At 50.0% G+C, this 19,740-nt stretch overlaps 1 protein-coding gene across 1 annotated transcript in view; it reads right to left on the reverse strand.

The window, feature by feature from the left end:
• Positions 1-2,076, reverse strand: part of MEX3A (mex-3 RNA binding family member A) — a 35,420-nt gene extending 33,344 nt beyond the window's left edge. The window contains exon 1 of the mRNA XM_060253815.1: positions 1,407-2,076. Coding sequence (XP_060109798.1) covers positions 1,407-1,983 — 577 coding nt within the window. The 5' untranslated portion in view covers positions 1,984-2,076. The remainder of the gene's footprint in view (positions 1-1,406) is intronic.
• Positions 2,077-19,740: the final 17,664 nt, after the last annotated feature.

Genomic DNA, 19,740 nt, shown 5'->3' on the forward strand with positions numbered 1-19,740 from the left:
CCCTGGGCGCTCACATTTTGTTTCCATTTGGGGGAAGAAAACACACAGAGACAGACACTCACACAAAACCCTGCAACTTTCTAACATTTCCCCCTCTTCTATACAATAATGTGTTTTAAAAATCCAGTTAGAGGATGGGAATTCTAACTGGTGTTTTGTTTTTTTTTAATTCCTCCCCCTGGGCAGCCAGTCGAACTGCCTGGATTTCTGACCTCTTCTTAAAACGTATTCAGTAGACTACTGCTAGGAAATGATGCTTGATGGAGAAGGACCCCCCCCTCCCCATTTCCACCCCCTGCAGTGGCCATTATTCATTTTAACTGTGGGACAGGGAATTTAGCAAGTGGCCCTAGAAATTATTTGTACAAAGCAGAGGAAACTACAAAGTGGCGCCTGTGGATACCGCTTAACTTTGGTAGCCCCTGGCATTCACGGGCCCTTCCTTCTCCCATCTCCACTGCAGGCATTGTGAAGGGGGGGGGGGGGAGAGATAATGTTTCAGAGGGAACAAGAGCTGTGGCTTCTTGGTGATAGCTAATACAGCAGGTTTGGGGTGGTGGTGTGGGGGGGTGGATACAGAGTCCCCAAACAAGGATGGGAGAAAGGCTTTATATGGAAAGAGGGTGATGTAAGAGAAGCATGAAAGATGGGGAGGGGGGGAAGAAGAGGGTGTGTGAGGGGGGGGGGTTGTCCAGCATGAAGGTAAGCTGAAATGCTGGGAGCTGCCTAGAGAAAGAAAGAATGAAACAGGAACAGAAGAATGGGTTAGGGAAAGATGGAGGAAGAGGAGAGAAGTGGGGTGTTTGGGTACAGGGATTGGAATACAGAAAGCCAGGGAAGGAAGAGGTGGGGTGGGGGGTGGTAAAAGCTAAGGGAAACAGGGGTGGAAGAAAGGGAGATGAGAGGGGTGGGGAGGCAGACAAACAAGTGGAGGAGGAAGAGAAGGACTTCTGTGAGGCACAAAGAAAGGAGGGAGGGAGAGGAGACGAACAGCGGAGGGGCAGGAAGGTGGGATCCGGGACAAAGGAAAGAAAGAAAGAAAGAAAGAAAGAAAGAAAGAAAGAAAGAAAGAAAGAAAGAAAGAAAGAAAGAAAGAAAGAAAGAAAGAAAGAAAGAAAGAAAGAAAGAAAGAAAGAAAGAAAGAAAGAAAGAAAGAAAGAAAGAAGGCGGAGCGGTGTGTTTGGCGAAGGGCGGCAAGGCGAGCCAGAAGCTCCGGTGGCTCGGCGCGGTCGCCGGGGCAGGAAGGCAGCGGTGGCTGTGCCGCCGGGCGCGCTGTGCTGGCTTCCTCGCTGCGCGCCGCGGCGCAGACAATGGGCGAGCGGGCGCCTTGCGGGGCCGGCCCCCTGTCCCGGCGCGCCGCGTCCTGCCCTGCCCGTCCCGTCCCGCTGGCGGCGGCTGCGGCTCACCTTGCCGGCCCACGATCTCGGCCACGTGCTCGGAGCTGGGCACCGGGACGCACTCGGTGGTGTTGGAGCTGCTCTTGAGGCGCAGCTCGGCTTCTTTGTAGAGGACGCACAGCTTGCCGGCCTCGGCGCCCGTCGGTGGCGGCGGAGGAGCGGGAGGAGGGATGGCCGCCACGGCCGCCGCGGAGCCTTTGGGGGCTGCCTGCGTCGGGGGCTGCTGCTGCTGGGCTGAGGCTGGCGGCGGAGGCGGCGGCGGAGGAGGCGGCGGCGGCGGCGCTTGCTGCTGGGTTTGCTGCTGCTGCTGCTGCGGCGTCGGGGGCTGCGCCGGCTGGTTGTTGTTGTTGTTGTTGCTGTCCTCCGCCGCCCCCCCGACCCCCAAGGCCGAGGCGGAGGAGGGGGCGGCCGAGGCGGCGGCGGAGGAAGGCTCCCCCAAGCCCAGCAAGCAGAGCTGGTCCAAGGCCAGCTGCAGCGCCCGGTCATCCTCTAGCAGCGCCCTGTCCTTGCTGCTCCCCGGGAAACAGCCCAGATCCCCGAAGCCCCCGTTCCTTTCCATTATCCCTGACACTACCAAGCTAGGCATGGCTAACAAAGGCTGAGGAGAGAGGGGGGTGGGGGGGGCGCGGCGGCGGCGGTGGGATGGTGATGGTGCTGCTGCTGCTGCCGCTGCTTGGATGGGGAGGGGGCTGGGGGTGGTGGGTGGGAGAGGAGGGGGAGAAACAAAGAGCCTGGCGAAGAGGAGGGGGCGAGGCACAAAGAGGTGGGGGGGGGGATCGAGGCAAGAGAAAGAGAGGGAGACCCCCGCCCACCTCCCCCCTTTCCCCTGCTGGCCAAGCCCCCCTTTCCCCCCTCCTCTCTCTCTCTCGCTCTTTCCCTCTCCTTCTGTCTTCTTGTCGATCTGTCTCTTTCTCTCTCGGTTCCTTTTCTGTAACCTGATCCTTCTGTCCAATGTGGATCTAGGCGCACAAAGATCCCCCCTCTCTCTCTCGCTCTTTTTCCCCCTTTTTTTCTAATGCTCTTGCTGCTCTCGCAGACCCCGCCTGGCTGCTGAAGGGGGTGTGGAGATGAAGAGAAAGAAGGAGAGACAGACAGACAAAAAAAAAAAAAAGCCAGCAGCAGAAGGAGGGGGGGGGAGAGGAAGAATTGAAAGACGACCAAGTCACCGCCGCCAAATCAGCCGAGCCCCAGCGAGGAAGACCAGAGCCGCGGCAAAGAGGAGAAAGAAAGAAAGAAGATCGCAGCAGCCCCAGCAGCAGGAGGGGGAAAAGTCTCTTTTGTTTTAAATTCCCTGGCTGCAGCGTGAAACTGACACTCAGGAAGAGGCCCGGAGGCTGATGGGGGTTGTAGTTTCACAGGGAAGCTCACACACCCCCTTTTTGCTTCGGCTGTTGGCTGATTGCGCTCGAGGGAGAGCGGGGTGGGGGGAGGAAACACCGTGAAAACAAGAGAAACGGATAGGAAAAGAAAGAAGGAATGGAACAAAGGGAAAGAAAAGAATACCATCTGGAGAAACTGGGAAAGGAAAGAAGGAAGCGGAAGCGACAGAAGGGCGTTTGGAGGGAAACTGAGGAAGACAAGAAGGAAGAGCTAAGGCGCTGGGGAAAGAGAAGGAAAACTCAGGTGCCTGATGCAGAGGAGATGAGGAATAGATAAGAACAAGGAACGTGCCTGGATGGATACCAGGGCAGCTGAAGAAAAGAAAAGGAAAAGAAAGAAAACAAAACATACCAGTGGCTGGAGGAAAGGAATGAATTAGTAGAGCTAGGCCATGGAGAGAAGTAAGAGAGAGCAAACAAAAGACACTCTAGGTAGAAAATGCAGTGATCCCAAATGCAAAAAAATGGGAGAAACACTGCACGAGGATCCAGCGTCAAAAGAAGAGCAGGTCAAAGTCAGAGTAGGCCATCTCTTGGCAGCCACAGAGAATGGAGCTTAATCCTGTTGAAGCTTGTGAAGGAGCTCTGGTCTGGGAACTGTTCCTTGGAGAGGTTCCTTTATGAAAGATGTGTCCACAGGCAAAGAAAGGAGGAAGAGGCAAAGAAATGCAGGAGTGGATGCCATGGGGCTGTCATGGAGAAAGCTAGACACGTTTCTGAAAGAAGCTGTCTTTCTTTGGTACCCTCTGAGCAAAGCATGGAGGCCATTTCTGAGCAACCCAATTCCATGCCCCTCTCAAGAACTGGTGATGTTTCATTCACTTAAAAAAAAATCTTAAAAATCCAAAACACAGGGTTTTTTCCCCCTTTCAGCAAAGCACCACACATACGTGCCATGTTTATGTTTCTGCAGTGGTGTACACCAGCTCACACAGCAGTGGCAGGGTGGGTGAGAAAGAAGAGTTTATTGCAGCAAATATTGTGAACATTTGAGAATGATGGGCTCCATGCTATTAAAAACAGACTTTGGGGACATATGAAACTGCCTTGTACTGAATTAGATCCTCGGTCCATTATTGTCTACTCAGACTGGCAGCGGCTCTCCAGGGTCTCAAGCTGAGGTTTTTCACACCTACTTGCCTGGACCCTTTTTAGTTGGAGACGCCGGGGATTGAACATGGGACTTTCTGCTTACCAAGCAGATGCTCTACCACTGAGCCACCACCCTTCCCCAAAATTGAGATTTTGACATTAAAGAGATTGGTGTCCACGTACAAAGTCACATGTACAGCTGCAAAGTCAGTGCATAATGACTTAATGTAGAATCACCATTTTTTAAAAAAGGTATTGCAATTGCCACTGATAGAGAGCCAGTTTATTGTAATGGTTAGGAGCATGGACTCTGATCTTGGCGAACCAGGTTTCCCCCACTCCACATGCAGCCAACTGGATGACCTTGGGTCAGTCACAAGTTCTCTAAGAGCAGTTCTCTCAGCCTCACCTACCTCACAAGGATGTCTGTTATGGGGAGAGGAAGGGAAGATTGTAAACTGCTCTGGGACTTTGAGTGAAGGACGGCATATAAATCCAATTTCTTCTCTTCTTCTTCTAGATGTGGGACTCCATCCAGAAACTTAGTCTGCTTACTGGTGCCCCTTGAGGTGCTCCACTCATAGAAAAAAAGGAGCAATCCTGTCCAGCCTAGTCTCAGGGCTTAACTCACAAGGTGTCCACATACAAAGTCACATCATCCCTTTATTCTTTTCTCTCTACTGAGAGGCAGCCCGGTCACAAGGCATGGGGAATAGGGTTGCCAAGTCTGTGTTGTAAAATACCTGGAGACTTTGGGGATGGATCCAGGAGAGGGCAGGATGTGGGAAGGGGAGAGGCCTCAGCAGGGCACAATGCCATAGAGTCCACCCTTCAAAGCAGCCATTTTCTCCGGGGGACCTAACCTCTGCCAGCTGGAGATCAATTGTAAAAGCGGGAGATCTCCAGCCCCTACCTGGAGGCTGGCAACCCTAACAGTGAATGTGTGTCCTTTTTAGGGTTGCCAAGTCCTCTTCATCCTGGAGCAGGGGACTCAGAAGTGATGTCATTGCACCAGCAATGCCACATGCGGCCACTCTAGGCACTTCCAGGAAAACTCTATGGTTTTCCCGGACACTCTAGCCATGTGGGAGGGGGAAAACTCTATGGTACCTACTGTACCATAGAGTTTCCCCTCCAAAATGGCTAGAGTGCCGGAAACGCCTAGAGCGGCCCTACGCGCCAGCACCAGCACAATGACATCATTTCCAGATGACATCATTGCGCTGGTGGCATAGGGGGAGGTTCCCCCCGCCAGCCCAATGTGGGCCGGCGGGTTGGGAACCTCCTGGGTGGGGGAATCCCCACCCAGACTGGGGACTTGGCAGCCCTAGCCCTATTGAAGGATTGTCATATAGAGGATGATGCAGAATTGTGTTCTGTTGCTCCAGAAGGTCAGACCAGAACCGACAGGATGAAATTAAATCTAGAGAATTGCTGGCTAAACATTAGGAAGAACTTCCTAACAGCAATTCCTCAGTGGAACAGGCTTCCTTGGGAGCTGGTGGCCTCCCCTTTTTTGGAGGTTTTCAAACAGAGGCTAGATGGCCAACTGACAGCAGAGCTGATTCTATGAACTTAGGCAGATCATGAGAAGGAGGGCAGGAAGGGTTGCATCAGTGTTTAGTGTTTGGTTGGGGATTTTTTGTCATCTTCTGAGCTTGGAGCAGGGGTCACTGTGATTGTGTGTAGGGGGATACTTGTGAATTTTCTGCATTGTGCAGGGGTTGAATTGGATGATCCTGGAAGTCCCTTCCAACTCAATGATTCTAGGAGGCAGCGGAAAGATACAACTGCTACTACTACTACTACTACTTTTATTATTATTATTATTATTATTATTATTATTATTATTATTATTATTATTGAATCGCCTCATCCCAGCCAATGCTGGGCTCAAGGCAATGTACAACAAGAAATACATATAAAATCAATAAAACCAATTATTTAAAACAGTTGCGACCCAATGAACATACTTTATAATGTGCTGTAATTCTGCTTTCTAGGCTTTGGGGGCGGTCCCTCCCTTGTGGAGGGGGGGGAAGGGGGTGCCAGCGCGGCAGCCGTTGCTGTCCTCAAGCAAAAACCTGGTGGAACATCTCTGCTTTACAGGCCCTGAGGAATTGTAAAAGATCCCGCAGGGCCCTGGTGTCTTCCAGCAGAGAGTCCCACCAGGTCGGAGCCCAGACTGAGAAAGTCCTGGCCCTCGTTGAGGACAGCCGGGCCTCTTTAGGGCCAGGGATCACCAGTAAAGCATAGTGCTCTTCCAGGGAGGTAGTGGATAGGGTTGCCAAGTCCAATTCAAGAAATATCTGGGGACTTTGGGGGTGGAGCCAGGAGACTTTGGGGGTGGGGCCAGGAGACATGAGGGCGGAGCCAGGAGCAAGGGTGTGACAAGCATAATTGAACTCCAAGGGAGTTCTGGCCATCATATTTAAAGGGACAGCACACCTATGCCTTTCTTCCATAGAAAATAATGAAGGATAGGGGCACCTTCTTTGGGGGCTCATAGAATTGGACCCCCTGGTCCAATCCTTTTGAAACTTGGGAGGTATTTTGAGGAGAGGCACTAGATGCTATACTGAAAATTTGGCACCTCTACCTCAAAAAACAGTCCCCCCAGATCCCCCAATACCCGCAGCTCAATTCCCCATCATTCCCTATGGGAATCGTTCATGGAGGTGCATAATGGCTGTGGGGGTGGGGCTTCCCCCGCCGGCCAGCTGGCTGGGGGAGGGGGGAAGCCTGTAAAACCGGGGGATCCCCCGCTGGGACCTGGGGATTGGGAAGCCTAGTAGTGGAGGAGGCAGTCTCGTAGATACGTCGGCCCAGACTGCTCAAGGCCTTAAAGGTGGCACAATCCACCAGAAAGTTGGTGGCTGTTGAACACAATGAATGGGAATGAGGCTTGAGCAGGAGAATTTCACAGATTTTAAAAAAGTGTCCCTCTTATTTCATTATTTATTTTATTTATACTCTCACTTTGAGCCGCCCTGAGCCTGCCTTTGGTGGGGGAGGGCGGGATACAAAAATAAATTTACCTTACCTTACCTTACTTTTCTCTCCACTGGGGACCAAAAGTGGCTTACATTTTCTTCTCTATTTTATCCTCACAACAACCCTGTGAGGGTAGGTTAGGCTGAGAGTGCATGACTGGCCCAAGGTCACCCAGAGAGCTTCCATGGCAGAGCAGGGGTCTCCCAGATTCTAGGTTCGGAGAGCCAGTTTGGTGTAGTGGTTAAGTGTGCGGACTCTTATCTGGGAGAACCGGGTTTGATTCCCCACTCCTCCGCTTGCACCTGCTGACATGGCCTTGGGTCAGCCATAGCTCTGGCAGAGGTTGTCCTTGAAAGGGCAGCTGCTGTGAGAGCCCTCTCCAGCCCCACCCACCTCACAGGGTGTCTGTTGTGGGGGAGGAAGGTAAAGGAGATTGTGAGCCGCTCTGAGACTCTTTGGAGTGGAGGGCGGGATATAAATCCAATATCATCATCATCATCATCATAGGTCAGACGCTTTAACCACTACCCCACACTGGTTGTCTTGCAGAATGTCCACACTCACATACCAAGGATTGTTGTCTGCACCTGACACTGAAAACGCGGAAGGTTCTATTCTGTATTAATTTACTCTGCAATTTCTCACCCTGCACTGATGAATGACAATGCTAGCAAATAGTACTAATGGCATTGCACCCAATTGTTTCCCAAAAAAAGCAAAAACAGATACAGTGATTTCCAAAGGAAATCAGGGAACTAGAACAGACCTCTCCAGATAGAGACTGTTGGAACACATGGGATTGTGCCCAGGGGTAAATTAGTGGGTAGATTAGGAGGTAGGGGATTAGAGGGGATTTTCCCCTTTTCCGCCCTGGGCACTAAAATATCTTGAACCATCTCTGCCTCTGAAGACCTATTCTAACCCCTCTTTCGCCTGGTGCTGCTTTCTCTTGCCACCTTTGGCCTGCCTACTGGGAATCGATTCCAAAGACAGCCCAAGTTATAATGAAAAAGAAAAGGGGGACAAGATAAAAAGGTCAATGAACAGAAGAACTATATATTGGGCCAGCAACTTTAGTTGGAAAGTAGCGATTGACATACATAACAATTTGGATTGCTCGACGGTGGCTCAGTGGTAGAGCATCTGCTTGGGAAGCAGAAGGTCCCAGGTTCAACCCCCGGCATCTCCAAAAAAGGGTCCAGGCAAAGAGGTGTGAAAAACCTCAGCTTGAGACCCTGGAGAGCCGCTGCCAGTCTGAGAAGACAATACTGACTTTGATGGACCAAAGGTCTGATTCAGTAGAAGGCAGCTTCATATGTTCTTATGTTCATATATGTTCATATGACCAAAAGGCACATAAAAAGGGAACACCTCTGAAGCAAGTGTCATTCAAGGAGAGGACATAATTTCCCTTTCGTTCCCTGGTTTACTGAGTTTTTTTTTCCCCATCTGAGGTCTGGCTCTGGGTTTATTTATTTATTATTTATTTATTACATTAAGCTTATATCCCGCCCTCTCCGCAAGCGGACTCAGGGCGGCTCACAACATTACATTACTACCATTAAAACCAATAAAACATAATTACATATTTAAATTATTTAAAACCATTTCATGGTGCTGTGTTAATACAGTACAATATAGGCGGTTCTGAAAATTCGGTGGCTCCCTCTCAGTTAGATATCGAAGGCCTGTCGAAACAATTCGGTCTTATAGGCCCTGCGGAACATACGCAGATCCTGCAGGGCCCTTATGGCCTCCGGGAGAGCGTTCCAGAGTTCTGGCGCTGCCACCGAGAAAGCCCTGGTTCGTGTCATACGCAACCTGGCTTCTTTTGGTCCTGGGATGGACAGTAGATTTTTCGTCCCTGAACGCAGTGCTCTCTGGGGAATATATGGAGAAAGGCGGTCCTGCAGATAGACAGGTCCCTGACCATAAAGGGCTTTAAAGGTCAGTACCAACACCTTGAAACGAACTCGGAACACAACAGGAAGTCAGTGCAGCTCTTTCAGCACCGGCTGAATGTTCTCCCATCGAGGGAGTCTCATTAACAGCCGTGCCGCAGCGTTCTGCACTAGCTGTAGTCTCCGGGTTAGCGTCAAGGGTAGCCCCATGTAGAGAGCGTTACAGTGATCTATTCTTGAAGTGACTGTGGCATGGATCACCATTGCTAAGTCGTTGTGCTCCAGGAACGGGGCCAGCTGCCGCACCCGCCGAAGGTGAAAAAAGGCAGATGTAACAGTGGCTGCTACTTGGGCCTCCATTGTGAGGGAGGACTCAAGGAGCATGCCCAAGCTCTTGACCTTAGGGGCCGGTTTTAATGGCACCCCGTCAAGAGCCGGCAGACAAACCTCCCTCCCTGGGTCACCCCGACTCAGATAGAGAAACTCCGTCTTCGTCGGATTCAGATTCAGCCGGCTCAGCCTGAGCCAAGAAGCCACGGCTTGAAGAGCCAGGTCTAGATTTTCTGGGGTACAGTCGGACTGGCCTCCCATCAATAGATAGAACTGGGTGTCATCTGCATATTGATGACAACCCAGTCCATACCTCCTGACAATCTGGGCAAGGGGGAGCATATAGATGTTAAATAGCATTGGGGATAGGACCGCTCCCTGTGGCACCCCACAGCTGAGAGAGTGCCTCTGGGATACTTCCTCCCCTATCACCACCCTTTGTCCCCGATCTTGGAGAAAGGAGGTCAACCACTGTAAGGCGGACCCCTGAATCCCCACATCAGCAAGGCAGCTAGTCAGTAGCTGATGGTCAACCGTATCAAAAGCAGCTGACAGTTCTAATAACAACAGCACCGCTGAGCCGCCCTGGTCCAGATGTCGCATGAGGTCATCTATGAGAGTGACCAGAACCGTCACTGTCCCGTGACCTGGTCGAAAGCCGGACTGGAATGGATCCAGTGCGGAAGTGTCCTCCAGGAATCCCTGTAGCTGAGTTGCCACCGCCCACTCTATAACCTTACCCAAAAAGGCAAGGTTTGATACCGGCCGATAATTTGCCAATATGGCCGGATCTGCAGATGGTTTTTTTAAGAGGGGACAGACCACTGCCTCTTTAAGAGGTGTAGGAAAGATCCCTTCTACCAGGGATCTGTTGACAATACCTTGTAGTGGTTCATGTAGCCACGTCTGGCTAGCTTTTATAAGCCAGGATGGGCATGGATCCAACCTACAAGTCGTAGGGCGTACAGCCAAAAGGATCCTGTCGACTTCCTCCAGGCTGAGTGGACTGAAGGAATCCAGAATTGGACCAGAAGATGCGCTCAGTGCCCCAAGTTCTTTCACTGTATCAACTATGGCGGGAAGGTCACGTCGGAGCGACGGGACCTTATCTGCAAAAAAACTCACAAAAGCCACACAGCCTATTTCCAATTCTCTAATATTTTGTTTAACCTGTGATAGAGTTGTTAGTGACCGAATTATACTAAACAATTGTGCTGGGCGCGAGGTCGCAGACACAATTCTGGATGCAAAATAAGTCTTTTTTGCAGCCTGAACTGCCATCTCATAGGCCCGCATAAATGACCTATAGGATGTTCTTGTAGCTTCGTCGCAAGTATGTCACCATCGTCTCTCTAGTCGTCTTAATCGCTGTTTCATTGATCGCAACTCCATGGTATACCATGGAGCGGATCGTGAACGAGGATGAAGAGGACGTTGGGGAGCGATCTCGTCGATGGCCGTGGAGAGTTGGCTATTCCAGATCTCCACTAGCTCATCCAGCGAGTCGCCAGAGGGCCAGGGATCCCGCATGGCCAATTGAAGCTGCAGAGGGTCCATCTGGCTATGCGGGTGAGCTAAAACTTGCTCACCGCCTAAACGGGAACGGGGTGGCATATCCACACGAGCCTTCAAGGCCTGGTGGTCAGACCATGGCACTGCCTCGGCAGAAATCTGATCCACTACATCTCCCGCCGCAAAGATCAGGTCTAGTGTGTGCCCAGCCTGATGCGTGGGCGCTGTTATATATTGGGAGAGTCCTAGTGCTGCCATGGAAAGCACTAGGTCCGTCGCCCGACTGGAAGCTGCATCCTCGGCATGGACGTTGAAGTCACCCAGGGTTGTCAGGTCCAGGCTGGGGAATTCCTGGAGATTTAGGGGGTGGAAATCGGGGATGATGGAGTTTGGGGAGGAGGCCTCAGCAGGGTATAATGTCGTAGAGTCCACTTTCCAAAACAGCCATGTTTTCCAGGGGAACTGATTTTGCAATGCTCCTGTGGTGCAATCTCATTTGGAATACTGTGTGCAGTTCTGGTCACCATATCTTCAAAAGGACATTGCAGAACTGGAAAAAGTACAGAGGAAGGCATCCAAGATTACGGGGGGCTGGAGCACCTTCCCTATAAGGAATGGCTGAGGAATCTGTGACTTTTCAGTTTAGAAAAGAGAAAACTTAAGGGGGGGCATGATAGAGGTTCCTAAAATTATGCATGTGGTGGAGGGAGTTGACGAAGATAAATTATTTTCCATCTCCCAAAATACTAGAACTTTAGGGCATCCCAATAAAGCGGATGGACTGTAGATGCAGAACAGACAAAAAGAAATTATACTTTACACAGAGAGTGATTAAAATGTGGAATTCGCTGCCAGAGGACATAATGATGGCCATAAGAATAAATAGCTTTAAAAGAATTAGATAGATTCATGAGTGATACATCTATCAATGGCTACTAGCAATGGTGACTGAGGGGAACCTCCATGTGCGGAGGCACTATTCCTCTGAATCCCAGAGCCAGGAGGCAACATCAGGAGAAGGCCTTGGTCTCTGTGCCCTGTTGCTGGTTGTCCAGAAAAACTGGTTGGCCACTGCGTGAGACAGGATGTTGGACTAGATGGACCACTGGTTTGATCCAGCAGGGCTCTAATAATGTTCTTATGAGGAAAGGCCTCGGCCTCTGTGCCCTGTTGTTGGTCCTGCAGAGGAAAAGGCTGGCCACTCTGTGATGGACCACTGGTCTGATCCAGCAGGGCTCTTTTCAGGCCTCAGATACAGCAGGATCTCACAGGAGCATAGCTCCTGATCCTTTCTGATGCCCCCCCCCCCTCCTTTCCACCTCCCCTGTCCATTGAATAGTACGAGCAGCTGCATAACAATCTCTGGATTAGGAGAGCAGGCAACCAGCCAGCCACCAGGGACTTTGCCATGCCTAGGGTTGCCAAGTTCCCTGCATTCTGGAGCAGGGAACTTTTGTGTGTGAGCGCTGCAATGATGTCACCTGGAAGTGACATCATCACGCTGGCGATGTCGCACACAGCCGCTCTAGGCGGTTCCAGGAAAACTCTATGATTTTCCCAGACGTTCTAGCCATTGGGGAGGGGAAAACTTTATGGTACCTATTGTACCATTGAGTTTTCCCTCCCAAATGGCTACAGCGACTGGGAAAACCATAGTTTTCCTGGAAACGCCTAGAATGTCTGCTGCACGACGTTGCTGGCGTGATGACACCGCTTCCGGGTGATGTCATTGTGCCAGCAATGTAGGGGGAGGTTCCCCGGGCGGGGAAAGCCCCGCCCGGATCAGGGGCTTGGCAGCCATAGCCATGCCCTCAGCAGCCCTCATTAATCCTTTGAGAAGCCCAGTTTGCCCTTTCTCCATTTCATATGTGATTTTGGGCAGTGGGTGGCTTGCTGACCTTTTGACGGGGAGTGGGGATGGCGGCCCAGGAAAGCCCTAGGTGAGTGAGGCCTGCTTGTGCCTCACTCCCCCGGGGCTCTCCTTTCTTGCATGGGTTGCTTTTGGCTGGGGGGGGGGTGGCATATGCTAATGAGTTATGTTAATGAGCTTTGCTACCTATTTTTCTACAAAACAACCCCAGGTTCTTCTTACATTCTATAGCCTGGAGATCCCATCTGAAATAAGGTGAGCGGCTGAAGGATGGGGCTTTCTTTGTTGTGATGCCCTAATTATGAAACGCTAACCTTTAAGGCTACAATTTTACGCATGCAAGGTTTTGATGAGATGTAAGGCAATGGCAAACCACCCCGTAAAAAAGTCTGCCATGAAAACGTTGTGATGCGACGGTCACCCCAGAGTCAGAAACGATTGGTGCTTGCACAGGGAACTATCTTTACCTTTTGTTTAAGAACTGGTCACTGTACAAGTAAATTATCTTATATCTGACTAAATGTAATTTTGTTGTTGTTGTTTTGGTAACCTGCGACTGGGAAGAATTGTGGGACAGGAAACTTTTAAATCGAGGAACAGCAAACAATGGTAGCGATCGGCCCTGCTTCATCTGGCTGCTCCCATTCTCTGCGATACCGTCGGGCCAAGCCTGCGTCTCTCACACAAAGCTTTTTGAAGTCCTCCCCCCCTCACCCCCCACAAAAATCCAATGTCCCTTTCTTGAGGGGCAAATTGTCATGAGGGACAATCCCCCAAAACTGAAGGGGTGGGGGATGACAACACACGTCTACCATATGATGTGCAACAATGCAAACCCCCTGATACAGGCCCGGCTTCTCCCCCCTTCTCCCCAATGGCTTACATAATAGGAGCAAGAAGGAGGGGGGAGGGGAATGGAGGGAGTTCAGCACCATTGAGCTGCTGCCCTTGTCCCTAAATCAGAAACGGAAGAAAGCCATTGTGCTTTTTTCATATTGAAACGAGGGGGGTGACTCGGGATGGGAAGGGCTTTTTTTTTTTTGTTACTGCTAGAAGGCTGCACCCCCTCCTTTTTGAGCCAAAACAGATGTCTCTCCCATGAAATGAGATTGTATGAGCTCATGGAGGAGCGAGAGACAGAATGAGCGACAATGCGGACAGAGAGAGAGAGAGAGAGGAAGTAAGACTCCCATTGAGACTCAGTATCCTGCAGATCTGTTTGGAGTAACTCTGCCTGCTTCTCTCTCTGGATGGTGAAGGAAAAAGAGTTTTTATTGAATAAGAAGAATGTACAAGTCCAGCAGTGTGAGCTTCACTCACTTTCCCCTTTCTTGTCCGTCAACAGATCTTCTCTTTCCTTCTCGTTGCTGGTCCTGCACCCAAAGATCTTTGCTTGGCGGAGGTTGAGAAGTCGGTAAGCAAGGTAAGGCAAGGCACATCTCTGTCTCTCTTTCTTTCTCTCTCTCTGTGGAACTTTTTGCCTGAGAGGTTTAGGGGGCAGGTTTCCCAGCAGGCCACTGCATGGATCTTTGTAGAAAAAACAGCAAGTTGCTAAAGAGTCTTGTAGAAACAGATTAGCAGAAGATGCCACAGGACTCTTTTGCTGGTTTTGCACCAAATGAATACAGCTACGTTTCTAGGGAAAGAAGCTTGGGTCCCCAAGGATGGGATGCTTGCCAAAATCAGAGGTGGCTACTTGACGTGACACATCTTCAGGGCAGAATGGCTTGAAAAAGGCCAATAATGATGTGACTTCTACTGGAAAGGGCTGGCCACCACATGATGCAAACACATCTAATTCAGACTTCCGATGCTACAATTTAATACAGGCATTATTATGAACGTGACTATGATTGAGACAGCATCATCAAAATATGTTACACTTTACAGAGGAACATGAACAAAAAGTCTTAAGTCCTTCTAACCCCAAGGAGTTTACCTTGTTAATGTCGACAGTCAGGGAGACGACAGGAGGGGAGCACAGAATATTGTTTGTTCGTGTTCCTGCAAAACTGTAAAGTATGCACACACAATAATGCATGTTTCTGGCTGCATTCGTCATTTGAGCATCTGCACAAGGGATCCAGAATTGTCCATAGCTCCCTGCCATGTGTACCTCTGGTTGCAGTTATATGAAATGGTTGCAGGCGCTCATCCAGCCAGTGCTGTGCAAACTGCACTGGCTACCAATTGAGTATTGGATCCGTTTCAAGGTATTAGTTTTAACTTTCAAAGCCTTACACAGTCTGGGACTGACATATCTACGGGACTGCCTCTCCCTATATGCCCCGGAGAACACCACGATTTGGCGCTCAACATCTGTTGACCGTCCCCAGCCCGAAGGATGTCCAACTAGCCTCGACTAGGGCCGGGGCCTTTTTGACCTTGGCCCCAGCCTGGTGGAATCAGCTGCCCTCAGAGATCCGGGCCCTTACTGAATTGTTACCTTTTCATAGGGTCTGTAAGATGGAGCTATTCCACCAGGCATGCGGTTGAGGCAGCAGGCATCCTATCCCTTTGGCTGACCCTATGCTGCGATACCACCTCTGCTGAAATACTAATTTTATACTATCTGATGTTCAGTATATTATGATGTGCCCAACTGAGCCGCCAAATTGTATTGTCTACTTTTATTGGTTTTAATTGCTGTTTTACTGTTTTGAAATATTGTTATCCGCCCTGAGCCCATCTGGGAAAGGGCGGATTATAAATTATCTAAATAAATAAATAATTTTAAAAAATGAACGTATAGAGGAACGTGTGACGCTTCATTGTCAGATGCTTGCTCTGTCAAGATGCTGTCTACTCTGACTGGCAGTGGCTCTCCAGGGTCTCAGGCTGAGGTCTTTCGCACCACTTGATCTTTGTATCTGGATATGCCAAGAAATGTACCTGGGACCTTTTGCATGCCAAGTAGATGCACTATCATCGAGCCCCTCCCTAGGCACTATGTGGCTGAGGAAGGGCACACCCCAACCTGACTTGGTTGGTTCAGGCTAGCCCGATTTTGTCAGATCTTGGATGCTAAGAAGAATCAGCCCTGGTGTTAGTACTTGAATGAGAGCCAGTTTGGTGTAGTGGTTAAGTGTGCGGACTCTTATCTGGGAGAACTGGGTTTGATTCTTCACTCCTCTACTTGCACCTGCTGGAATGGCCCTAGGTCAGCCATAACTCTCACAGAGGTTGTCCTTGAAAGGGCAGCTGCTGTGAGAGCCCTCTCAGCCCCACCCATCTTACAGGGTGTCTGTTGTGGAGGAAGAAGATAAAGGAGATTGCAAGCTGCTCTGAGACTCTGATTCAGAGAGAAGGGCAGGGTATAAATCTGCAGTCCTTCTATGAAGAACAGGGTGGTTATGCAGAGGGAGGCAATGACAAACCACCTTAAGAGCTCTCTCAGCCCCACTCACCTCGCATGGTGTCTGTTGTGAGGGGAAGGAGATAAAGGAGATTGTATGGCACTCTGAGACTCTGATTCAGAGGGAAGGGCGGGGTATAAATCTGCGTTCTTCTTCTTCTTGTCAGAATCTAGGCTACCTCACAGGGTAGCTGTAAAAATAAACTAGAAGGGGGAATTATAAGCTGAGGATGGGGTACAACATATAAATGACCTCTTTTTTTTAGTATTTTTGTATTTTTATGGGCATGTGTGTGTTCACATGTGAGTGTGGGTGCGCACCTGGAAGTCATGGTGACCACTGGAGAATATTCAGAAGTGGCTGAATAAAGCCTACCTCTGCCTCCCGGTCCTGGTATTTCAAGGAGGCCTCCCATCCAAGTGCGTACTAGGGCCAGCCCTGCTTCGTTTCCAAGACGCGACAAGATCAGGTTTGTCTAGGCTATCCAGGTCAGAGCAGGGTACAAATGATTTAACAGCCTGTAGCTAACCAAAGTCCCCAAAAGACTTAAAAGCCCTTCTGACTTTGGAAGAGCAGATGGCAATATCCATGTTTCCTCCTCCCACAGCAGACCTCCATTTTGCCCCCTGTGCTGACCCCTCCCAGGAACAAAATTTTGGGGTGCTCCATGGGCTACAGTGGGAGGAGGAAGCAGAAAAGCCCTGCTGCATGGGTGGATTTCATTGGATACAAGGCAATAGAATGTGCTGTGAGCACCACTCCGAACAAGGGCCATAGTGAAGAAGAAGAAGACATTGGATTTATATCCCACCCTCCACTCCGAAGAGTCTCAGAGCGGCTCACAATCTCCTTTACCTTCCTCCCCCACAACAGACACCCTGTGAGGTGGGTGGGGCTGGAGAGGGCTCTCACAGCAGCTGCCCTTTCAAGGACAACCTCTGCCAGAGCTGTGGCTGACCCAAGGCCATTCCAGCAGGTGCAAGTGGAGGAGTGGGGAATCAAACCCGGTTCTCCCAGATAAGAGTCCGCACACTTAACCACTACACCAAACTGGCTCTGAAGCTCCCTGTGAACCATTTCCCTGATCTAACAGGTAACATGCACTGAGCTGGGAGAAACAAACACACAGCACCGTGGCTCCTGTCCCATTCAGGGACCCACCAAACTGCAGTCCTAAGCAGCACTGAAGTCAGTGGGCTTTGAAAGGTGTAACCAGGGCTCTTTTTTCCTGGGGGAATGCAGCAGAACAGAGTTACAGAACCTCTTAGCGGAAGCAAAATTCTCAAAAAAAATATTAAAAGTTCAAGAGGGGCACCCATGTGTTTCTCCTTCATTTCCTTCTTGAGAGTTCCAGCACCTCTTTTTCCAGGAGGAAAAAAAAAAAAGCCCTTGGTGTAACTGTTGGGGATTGCATCATAAAAGCCACCGGAGGGCTGCATTCCCTCTGAGCAATAGATGGAAGTCAAAACAGGAGGCTCAGTGGTAGAGCATCTGCTTGGTAAGCAGAAGGTCCCAGGTTCAATCCCCAGCATCTCCAACTAAAAAGGGTCCAGGCAGCCCCAGGGCTGGATGTTCTGCCACTTCCAGCAAACCCCCACTCCGTGCCCCCCCCAAGCCCCTTTTGGATTTTTTTTGCACACGTATAGCGCACGTGCATCACAATGACATCACTAGTGACATCATCGTGCAGGGCGACATGGGGAAGAGAGCGACGGGTGGCGCATGAGTGCTGCCACTTTCCCCCTGCACCGCCTGACTGCTTTTGGCTTGAAAGCGGCCGGGCAGCGCTAAAACACTGCGCTCTTCGGAGGCTTCTAAGGAAGCCTCCAAGGAGCGTGGCGGCGGAGCAGCGCCTTCCAGCCGGGGAAGGAGCAAGGGAAGTAAGGAGGTGTCTGGTGGGCGCCCTGAGGCGGGGTAGCACCCTAGGCAGCCACCTACCCCGCCTACTCCCATGCATTGGTCCTGAGTCAAGGCAAATAGGCATGAAAAACCTCAGCTTGAGACTCTGGAGAGCTGCTGCCAGTCTGAGTAGACAATACTGACTTTGAGGGACCGAGGGTCTGATTCAATATAAGGCAGCTTCATAAAAGTGTCCCCTGCAATACACAGTGACCTTTTTTGTCTTCAGTCCTTCCTTGTTGATGATTGACAAGATTTGGTCATGTTTATTTATGTTCTATAATTTTAGGTTGAACCACTGCAACATACTTAGTGTGGGGCTGCCTTTGGAGACTGTTTGGAAGCTTTATTTGGCTGAAAAGTTTTCAGCTGATTTCCTGACAGGTGCAAATGAACAGGAGTGGATATTCCCAGGGATATATGGAAAATCTACATTAGGGTTCCCAATGTGGTGACTATTGGCGCTATGGAATCCACCAACACCTTTCCTGGCACCCACCAAATGTTTTTAGGAAAGTGGGTGGGGCTACGTGGGACTACTGATTAGAAGGGCTTCTGATTGGCTGTGCAGATTAAAAGGCATACTGGTAAACAGAGCTTCTGCTTGAACTGTTGAAGAGTTACTGTTAGAGTTATATATAACCATGATCCCTGACATTTTGAGGTTGGCTCCACAGCCTGTAGAAGCCATTTGTGACTGGCTCCACCTATTGTAGCAGCCATTTTGTGATTGCTCCCACCACTCTGTGTCAGAATTCCTAAATTAACCTCAGGATCAAAAAAGTTGGGGACTCTGGTCTACATGGTTGGTTGCTGGGTGGGGATCCTTCTGAGCACAATTCAGAGTGCTGGTTAGCACTTTTAAAGCCCCTAAAACTATTTGGGACCAGGTATCCAAGAGACCAAATACTCCCCTGTTTGCCTGCTTGTCAACACAGATCATTTGCTGAGGCCTATCTTGTCTTGCTCCTGCTTTCTGGTGGGGAAGAGGGTTGCCAGGTCTGACTCAGGAAATATCTGGGGACTTTGGGGGTGGAGCCAGGAGCAAGCTTGTGACAAGCACGATTGAACTCTGAAGGGAGTTCGCGCCATCACATTTAAAGGGACTGCATTTCTTTTAAATGTCTTTCTTCCATTGGAAATAACGGAGGATAATAATAATAAGTTTTATTTATATCCTGCCCTCCCTGCCGAAGCAGGCTCAGGGCGGCTAACATGACATGGTATATACATGGACATGATGGGGGCACCATCTTTGGGGGCCCATAGAATTGGACTCCCTGGTCCAATATTTTTGAAACTTGGGGGGAAGGGGGTTTAGGAGAGGCACCAGATGCTAAGTTGAAAATTTACCTCAAACCCCGCCCCCCCAGCTCCAGATACCCATGGATCGATTCTCTATTATACCTTGAGGGGACCAGTCTCCATAAGGTATAATGATGTGCTCAGCAAACATTCTGCCCCGCCCCAGCTTTCTGGTAAGGCCTTCAAACCAAGAGATCCCCTGCCTGCAACTGGCAACTCTAATTGGGTAGCCACCAAAGAGCATGCCTTTTGGGATGGGGTGGGGGCTACCATTTGTGGAATGTTCTCTCCTTGACTATTCACTTGGTGCTTGATCTACATAAGTTCAGTCATTTAACCAAGCATTTAATTTCCCCCCCCTCCTCCCTCTTGTATAACAAGTATGTTTTCTTGCTTTTAAATGGCTTTTTAACAGAGCTTTTTATTGCTGCCGTATTTGTAGGGATTGTCTTTGTCTTGCTCAGGGGTTTTTTTTGAGCAGGAATGCAGTTCCAGCTGGCTTGGCATCAGGGGGTGTGGCCTAATATGCAAATGATTCCTACTGGGCTTTTCCCAGTCTTGCTGCTTTTTATACTATTCTACATTGCGGTATGCTCTTGTTTCACATTACAGAGAATAGCATTGGGAGTTTTTGGCACAGAGAAGCATCCAAAAATGAGATTCCTTCATCTAAAGTGTCATTCTGCCATAGGCTATGCTTAAGGC

This window comes from Heteronotia binoei, chromosome 1 (genome assembly GCF_032191835.1).
Source record: "Heteronotia binoei isolate CCM8104 ecotype False Entrance Well chromosome 1, APGP_CSIRO_Hbin_v1, whole genome shotgun sequence".
NCBI classification, from domain to species: Eukaryota; Metazoa; Chordata; class Lepidosauria; order Squamata; family Gekkonidae; genus Heteronotia; species Heteronotia binoei.